A 9,457-nucleotide genomic window follows, 5' to 3' on the forward strand; every position below is an offset into this window, starting at 1 on the left:
TGTACTGGGTGACCAGATGGGGTGACCAGATGGGGTATTTTGTACTGGGTGACCAGATGGGGTGACCAGATGGGGTATTTTGTACTGTGTGACCAGATGGGGTGACCAGATGGGGTATTTTGTACTGGGTGACCAGATGGGGTGACCAGATGGGGTATTTTGTACTGCTGGCTGTGTGACTGCAAAGTGTTACAATGACAAAGTACAAAATAAAATATTGTAACACATTCATGTAATCGTTTTGCTGCTGTGAGGAAGAGAAGCGCACTGTCAGTCTTATTCTATGGATCTTATACTGCTTCAAAGGAAGACAACACAAAACAAACACAGTTACAGCTCATCCAAAAAAGAAAAGATCACCTGCCCACTCATCAGTGAGGAAATCGACCAGGGCATAATCTGAGTCGGGCCAAACGGTGCAGTAGGAGACGCAGTGTCTGCCATCGGCAAAGCAGACCTCCAGGTAGTCTATGAGGCACTCCCAGGGAAGAGGGAACTGCTCCATGCCGCTGACCACAAGAGCCGAGCCGCTCTCTGCCAGCCGCACACACACAGACTTCCCCACCAGCGGGCACACACTCACCGCTGACTCGGCCGCACCAAAGTCTGGAAAGAATTTCACAGGGAAAACTTGCTGCAGTGAGGCTCCTACGTTTACAGAAGAAATATCAAGAACGTTTCTTTCAGCCTGGTGGGGATCTCGAGTAAGGACCAAACAAAACAAAAATGAAAAACTCTCAACACTAAGACAAACAAAACTAATATATATGCACATTATTTCCAACATCAGAGCATCATCATCGTCACCTTAAATAATCATGATTATCATCGCCATTACCATCACTATCATTACTATCATCATAACTGACTAAACAATTCCCCTTTTTCTTGCTTTGGTTTTCTAGCAAACATAATTTGCACCATGTCAATACATTTTTATGTAACCAACAAATATGGCCACCAAAATCTGGACACGGGACAAAAAAAAAAGAACCTTTATTTACTTGTGCAAAAATGAAACAGTTTGGAAAGATGTCTCTCAGAGGAGCACTTAACACGTCGTTCATGATGTCTCTCAGAGGAACACTTGACACGTAGTTCATGAACACAAAGCACTTGACACGTCGTTCATGATGTCTCTCAGAGGAGCACTTGACACGTCGTTCATGATGTCTCTCAGAGGAACACTTGACACGTAGTTCATGAACACAAAGCACTTGACACGTCGTTCATGATGTCTCTCAGAGGAACACTTGACACGTCGTTCATGATGTCTCTCAGAGGAACACTTGACACATAGTTCATGATGTCTCCCAGAGGAGCACTTGACACGTAGTTCATGAACACAAAGCACTTGACACGTCGTTCATGATGTCTCTCAGAGGAGCACTTGACACGTCGTTCATGATGTCTCTCAGAGGAACACTTGACACGTAGTTCATGAACACAAAGCACTTGACACGTCGTTCATGATGTCTCTCAGAGGAACACTTGACACGTCGTTCATGATGTCTCTCAGAGGAACACTTGACACGTAGTTCATGATGTCTCCCAGAGGAGCACTTGACACGTAGTTCATGAACACAAAGCACTTGACACGTCGTTCATGATGTCTCTCAGAGGAGCACTTGACACGTAGTTCATGAACACAAAGCACTTGACACGTCGTTCATGATGTCTCTCAGAGGAGCACTTGACACGTAGTTCATGAACACAAAGCACTTGACACTTGACACGTAGTTCATGAACACAAAGCACTTACACTTAACATGTAGTTCGTGAACACAAAGCACTTACACTTGACACGTAGTTCATGAACACAAAGCACTTGACACTTGACACGTAGTTCATGAACACAAAGCACTTACACTTGACACGTAGTTCATGAACACAAAGCACTTACACTTGACACGTAGTTCATGAACAAAAGTTTCTGTGAGGCTAGCCAGGAAAAGTGATTCACGCATTCTGTAATCTGCTTGTGCATATTCAATTTTATATAGTATAAGATGAAATAGGCAACATATATAAAATCAAAAATGGATTCTGAAAGTAAGACATTAATGATGTTCTTTACTTTCAATACTACAAGTTTGGGTGTCGCACATAATTACATTGAAAGCAAAACTTGCAGCATTTTCTCCACTGAAATACAACTGAAATAACTTGTGCTATCAAACAAGAAGGTAAAAGTGGCAAGAACATAAGTGCATACTTTTGTCTTCCACCATATCTCAAAGTGCCGTAAATCTTCAAGTGAACAGAGCCTGTTATAAGAAAACTCTCATCTATTTCACCACATCTCAGAATGCTGTCGTGTAAAGCATCAAGTGAACAGAGCCTGTTGGAAGGCTATCGCTATCCTAGAAGGTAGGGCAGCTATCCTCGAAGGTAGGGCAGCTATCATAGAAGGTAGGGCAGCTATCCTAGAAGGTAGGGCAGCTATCCTAGAAGGTAGGGTAGCTATCATAGAAGGTAGGGCAGCTATCCTAGAAGGTAGGGTAGCTATCCTAGAAGATAGGGTAGCTATCCTAGAAGGTAGGGCAGCTCTGTCACACACAACAAGATCAGTGCAGTAAACAGGGCAGCTCATTTTTTTCAGAATGCACATTAAAAAAACCATACCCTGTATCCATAATACGAGGGATCTTCTCCCCAAAAATTAGGTCCAAATGGATAACTCCCATATCATACTTGCGACATTCTTTGACTATTCGTGGGGGGGGGGGGTTCAATTTTAGTGAAATTTTTATAGCACTTGCCACTCAAAAAGGTCATGTAAGTGCCTAAGATTGAAGGTGTCACAAGAGAGTAACAAATGCAAAATAGAAGGAAAGATAAGGACAGTAAAAATTTGTGTTTGACAGGAAAGAAGGAGTGCACCACATCAGAGCACCTGCCAACCACCCGCCAGCTTTTACTGTATCTTCCAAGCCAGAGTCTGACGTGTCAACTGACACACCCGAAGAAAACAACAATACTTGGAGCTGCCTCTTCCTGCTCTTTCTCCTTCTCACACACCTCCTCTATTCTCTACGTTCTCTCACTCCATCAGCTAAATACTTACCCTGAACACCTCTATTCTCTCACTCCATCAGCTAAATACTTACCCTGAACGACATTTTCCAAAGTCACCACCACCATGTGTGGAATAAGAGCGTAGCGAGATATGTCCTTGATTTCTGAAGTGAGCACTCTCTTGACATAGTCCCTGACAGTGGCACTCGAGCATCCTGCAATATTCTAAACACAGAGCAGGAGAAAAGACACATAGGTTTAATGCGGGCTTTTCATGCTGTCAGTTTTACAACCGAGTCTCAACGATGAGTTACAATAGATGATAGAAAGTGAAATATCCTTGAAACTATAAGTTGACTAAATTACAAGAATAGAGCAAAATATCCTTTCTCTGATTCAGCCCGCAGATAAGTTCTACCCGTTTTGTGACCTCACATGTGGTCTCACAAAAAAATCAATGAAGAAATATATAAATTTGGTGAAAACCTTGTGTGGCATATATAGAAATGTTTAGAATACAAAATACTATTCAATGAAACCAGAAGAAAGGGTTGAAATGTAAGCAGTCAGGAAACAAGACAAGAGGAAAGTGGTGCGAAGAAAGACCTGTCGTTATTGTCAGTCCCTCCATTCACCTGTCGTTATTGTCAGTCCCTCCATTCACCTGTCGTTATTGTTAGTCCCTCCAATGTCCCATTCACCTGTCGTTATTGTCAGTCCCTCCATTCACCTGTCGTTATTGTCAGTCCCTCCATTCACCTGTCGTTGTTGTCAGTCCCTCCATTCACCTGTCGTTATTGTTAGTCCCTCCATTCACCTGTCGTTATTGTTAGTCCCTCCAATGTCCCATTCACCTGTCGTTATTGTCAGTCCCTCCAATGTCCCATTCACCTGTCGTTATTGTCAGTCCCTCCATTCACCTGTCGTTATTGTCAGTCCCTCCATTCACCTGTCGTTGTTGTCAGTCCCTCCATTCACCTGTCGTTATTGTCAGTCCCTCCAATGTCCCATTCACCTGTCGTTATTGTCAGTCCCTCCAATGTCCCATTCACCTGTCGTTATTGTCAGTCCCTCCATTCACGTGTCGTTATTGTTTGTCCCTCCATTCACCTGTCGTTATTGTTAGTCCCTCCAATGTCCCATTCACCTGTCGTTGTTGTCAGTCCCTCCATTCACCTGTCGTTATTGTCAGTCCCTCCATTCACCTGTCGTTATTGTCAGTCCCTCCATTGTCCCATTCACCTGTCGTTATTGTCAGTCCCTCCATTCACCTGTCGTTATTGTCAGTCCCTCCAATGACCCATTCACCTGTCGTTATTGTCAGTCTCTCCAATGTCCCATTCACCTGTCGTTCTTGTCAGTCTCACCAATGTCCCATTCACCTGTCGTTATTGTCAGTTCCTCCATTCACCTGTTGTTATTGTCAGTCCCTCCAATGTCCCATTCACCTGTCGGTATTGTCAGTCCCTCCGTTCACCTGTCGTTGTTGTCAGTCCCTCCATTCACCTGTCGTTATTGTCAGTCCCTCCATTCACCTGTCGTTGTTGTCAGTCCCTCCAATGACCCATTCACCTGTCGTTGTTGTCAGTCCCTCCATTCACCTGTCGTTATTGTCAGTCCCTCCATTCACCTGTCGTTGTTGTCAGTCCCTCCATTCACCTGTCGTTGTTGTCAGTCCCTCCAATGTCCCATTCACCTGTCGTTATTGTCAGTCCCTCCATTCACCTGTCGTTATTGTTAGTCCCTCCAATGGATGAAACGGTCATGTTGCTTAGGTCACTCCCAATCTTTACCCAAGTTGACCAATGGGTAACAATAAATTTTCAGCTGCTGGTAAGGGAAGCGTGTGATCCGTCATAACCTATAAGCCTCGCCCACAACTCAGTCTGTAAACCCAGTCCATAACAATGGAAGTCAACCCAAACAGGCGACAGAAGCGTTGCTCGTTCCCTGAGCGGTGGCGACCCGTGTACGTTTGTTTTACTATGGCCCATGACACTTGGTCTTCCTCGTCGGACATATTTCGATTTGTTTTGACCTTTCACAGAACCATGATTTAAAAAAGAAATAATAAAACTACCAACAAAAAAGTCCCACAAAAACCGTCCTAATTCTCCCCCCCCCCCTTTCAAAAGAGAACCCTCCCCCCCCCCCCCCCCAAACAAAAAAACAACAACCAACCAATTCAAAAAACAAACAATACATAATGGCAGAGGGTAAATACACTCAATCAAATACAAGCAGTTGACGTGACTAGATGTATGTGTGTATAATTAAGTCATGTATACACTGACAACAATTATAAAGTGTTGATAGGCCACATATATATGTGGCTCACCCATACAAGGAAGTACAATTAAGTGCATTATCATTGTTCAGTTTCTGAGTGCAAACAGTACATTGTATTAGAGAGTGAGAGAGTGAAGAAATGCAGACTTGAGATGGATCTGTCTGTGGTCTTTATAATTGCTTTTCTAGTCGTAGGCCTATATCTATCTATCTATATATATATATATATATATATATATATATATATATATATATATACACGAAGTGACTATTTCTCCGAACGGTTTCCGGCTTCCGGTCTCGTGATTTTTTGTCTATTTATTGCAAGAGTTCGGCGCCAACTTTCATTCTGCCTCTGGTCTGGGAACTGGGTAGGAACACCGCATGGCAAGCCCGCCTACAGACAACCTTCTGTAACACCCACCACACACCCACCATCATCATGCACATGTACACACACAAACTTATACACACACTAACTAAACATGATCAGTGGGCAACTTTTGAACGTATGACGAGCTGAGCTGTGGATGGAGAGACTGTGTGAGTGACAGAGCAGGTGAAAGGAATACGGGGTGCCCACTACGGACGGGATCGCCCGACTCGATCGCCTGAAACTGAAAACAAACACGTTTGTTTTTGAGGCGATCGAGTCGGGCGACCGGGCTGATCGGCCGATCCCATCCGTGGTGGGTACCCCGTAGAAGAATGTACGAGTGTATCCACAGGCGACAGCAACTACAAGGGGACGACACCGACCCCCCTGGCCTGGTCCACAGCTCACGAACGAAAGGAATGCGGCTAAGGCCTAGGCAGTGTTTTGCTAATATTATTGTCCATGGTTCGCAGGGTGGCAAGGGAATGAGTGAGATTTTCTTTGTGTGTGCGTGGAGGGAGGGGTAGGGTAGTGGAAGTCATGCAGACGGAGATGAGACGCGAGAGAGAACATGGGAATTGAATGAATGAGTGAAACTGAAAAAGAGGAATGACTCATGAGCCCTGGTGTGAATGGATCCTGTGTTTCTATTTTTGTATACTTTGAACTGTTACTGAATAAAGGCTGAAATAAAGCCCGAAAAACAAACACACACACGCTCCTCACTCTCCACTTCACACTTACTGCCACACACAGACACACTCACACATGCATACACACACACACATACACACACACACACACACACACACACAGGAGCAAATTTTTAGGTCTAGATCTATATCTATTTCAATTTTCAAGAGCTAGTCTAGAGATTTTTAGATGAGTGTAAAAACGTGAAAAAGAAAAGTTTCACAACCGAATGAAATCAAAATTAGAACAGCCCAGAAACAACCACAAAAATTAACAAATAAGGGTGTGCCATGAGTCCACCTGTCCGAAGAAGATTGGCTGTTTTAACTACTTAATGTGCGTAATTTTAAAACAGTACAGGATATTACATGTAAATTATGGAATCACACACATTAAGTGGGCCTGCCAGTGTCAGTACATGTAATCGATTTTGGTGGAACGTACGCTCTAACATGTATATATTTAGAATCTAATGAAGGTAGGACCATCAAATTAAATGACGTTACACTATACAACATCCCCTCGGCCCACCCTTTTTTCCCCAACAACAAAAAAATTGATAGAAAAACAACACATCAGAACAATAACAAGAAAGAAAAAAATACACACTAACAAAATAAAACTCCACAAAGAGGAAAAAATAAAAGTAACTGTAACGTATTCAACAAATAAACGTGGTGACAACAAGTGAGAAAGAGACGAAGTGGAGCTTGGTGAACTTTCTTTCAAAAGTAAAGAGGTTCGGTTTCTTTCTTTTTAAAAAAAAAATTTTATTTGACTTTTTTTCCCCGATTCGGTGACCAAAAAATGCCCAAAAATCGAGCCACGATTGATTGGTCGCGGCCACGATTGATTGGTCGCGGCCGCGACAAACGCAGATGCTAGTTCTATGTGTCGTTATCAATAACCCTCCGTAGATCTAGATCTAGATCTAAACAGCACACGAGTGAACACAACACATAAAGTTTAAGAGCAGCACCCTTCATAGGCCACACGTCATATCTCTAGCGAAAAACTGTTTGGAACTGTAGCATTTCTTTATATAAATATTTACTGCGGACATTTTTTGGACCGATTGAACCATATTGTATACGAACAATCTTTAGTAGGCCTATACTATAATTATAGATCTATATAATATCCGAAATTTGGGGGAAAGGATGTGATTTCAGAGTGTTCGGAGAAATAGTGCCCAGCTTTATTTTCCCGAACGTTCGGAGAAATAGTGCCTTGCTTTATTTTCCCGAACGTTCGGAGAAATACTCAATAGTGCCTAGCTTTATTTTCCTGAACGTTCGGAGAAATACTCAATAGTGCCTAGCTTTATTTTCCTGAACGTTCGGAGAAATAGTGCCGCCCATATATATATATGTACTGAGATCTAGATCTAGTCTAGATCTAGTAACTAGGCCTACTTATTATTACATGCCTAGAAAGACTGCTAGATCCCGGTACTTCACGTACTGTTACAACAGGTTGATTTAGATCTAGATTACTTGATTATCTTCTACCTACAGTCCTACAACTAGATCTAGATTAGAATAAAAAAAATAGATCAAGATCTAGCCTAGCGCAGGCCTACCCTGCAACTACAGTAGGCTACTACAGTCACGACAAAAGACACAAACCTCTGACTCTAAAATCAACGTTCCAAGCCCCGCCATCAGTGTTGTTCTTGCAGCTGAAGTCTATTTCTGCCACAAATTAGGTAGACTTTTCATGTAAAAAGGCATTGTAGCAAATAGAACATCTCATCTCGTCTAAGGAACGGCTTTTCTGCAACATATTCTGGCACTAGTCCAAGATACAATGTTTTTACCTGGAATTGGAAAGAAGACCTTGGTCATGCTATTAATAGACATCAATCCTGCTATTAATAGACGTTGAACAAGTGATCGCGCCGGTGTCCAGTAGGATTGTTTGACCACGGAATTTTGTTGTTTGTGGCACATCGCTGGGCTTCATTGTTGTTGTTGTTGTTGTTGTTGTTGTTAGGTTGCTGTTATTTCAGCGTCTGAAGTGAGGTCGAGCTATCATCATACAGCAGCAGCAGCACTAGCATATCATCATCATCATCATCATCATCATCATCATCATCATCATCATCATCATCATCACCATTATTGTAGAAAAAGCAGAGTAGGGAAGGATCAGGATTTCGAGTAGTTCCCCATCAGCTATATAGATCTAGATCTACTTGTATAATGTGTATATAAGCCTATATATGTGGTTAAACAATAAGGTCTAATGTGATGCCTCACGAACTTTTCCAGGAACGACTGCTGCTAGAGGAAAAAACCAAAGGGCTGTGCTGTGCGTTTTACTACGGTATACATTATAGAATCTGTAGCCATTTATTGAAAGTAGTATCAAATTACTTGATCTACCTATCCTACGGTATTACTTATAGTCTATCACATATATACATCATTACTGTAATCTTCATCCCCACTAAATTCCCCACCATCAGATTCTCTATAATTATTATTATTTATCAGTATTAGCATAACAGTATCATTACTATTGTTGTTGTTGTTGTTGTTCTTGTAGTTATTGTTGTTGTTGTTGTTTGGATGTGCTATCACACTGCTGTAATTTCAAGATCAAGGATTTCTATACGGGGGAGTGTTTTTCCTGAAATACCTTGTTACACACAAGAGTGACTTCCCTTCAACGGGAAAGCCCGATGTTCCTTGCAATCTTAAACGATCATACTTCCTTCTCGAGGTCTCCAATGGAAACGTAAACAATCTCTCCGATTGCTGCTGAACCGACACCAGGCGGCCACAACAAATTCTGCCAACCGTCGAGTAAGATTATAACGAACTGTTCATACAAACTCATGTATCAGTTCAACGTTTTCTTCTAAATACAATATTATACATGCATTCTGTCGTGTCGTAATATTAAATTGATATCTGATGGTATACCTTATACTTCCTGCCCTGTTGACATTGGCAGGCAGGCTACGATCGATCTGCTGTGATAAGGAAGTTTATCAAGTCTCCCTGTGTGCTAGCTTTTATGACAATGATATATTGCGAGTGTTTGCTTGTTTCCTTTTGTGCGTGTTCATGTGTG

The 9,457-nt window shown here is 42.2% G+C and overlaps 2 protein-coding genes across 2 annotated transcripts in view; one reads left to right on the forward strand and one right to left on the reverse strand.

The window, feature by feature from the left end:
* LOC101854754 overlaps positions 1 to 8,188 on the reverse strand; it is a 17,484-nt gene extending 9,296 nt beyond the window's left edge. The window contains exons 1-3 of the mRNA XM_005108856.3: positions 8,005 to 8,188; positions 3,111 to 3,243; positions 361 to 606 (exon numbers count right to left, since the gene is read on the reverse strand). Coding sequence (XP_005108913.1) covers positions 361 to 606; positions 3,111 to 3,243; positions 8,005 to 8,040 — 415 coding nt within the window. The 5' untranslated portion in view covers positions 8,041 to 8,188. The remainder of the gene's footprint in view (positions 1 to 360; positions 607 to 3,110; positions 3,244 to 8,004) is intronic.
* Positions 8,189 to 9,105: 917 nt separating this feature from the next.
* LOC101855752 overlaps positions 9,106 to 9,457 on the forward strand; it is a gene marked incomplete at its 3' end in the record, with an annotated part of 6,427 nt that continues 6,075 nt past the window's right edge. Inside the window, 1 exon segment of the mRNA XM_005108860.3 lies at positions 9,106 to 9,186.

The sequence above is a fragment of the Aplysia californica genome, unplaced genomic scaffold (assembly GCF_000002075.1).
Source record: "Aplysia californica isolate F4 #8 unplaced genomic scaffold, AplCal3.0 scaffold00728, whole genome shotgun sequence".
Lineage (NCBI taxonomy): Eukaryota > Metazoa > Mollusca > Gastropoda > Aplysiida > Aplysiidae > Aplysia > Aplysia californica.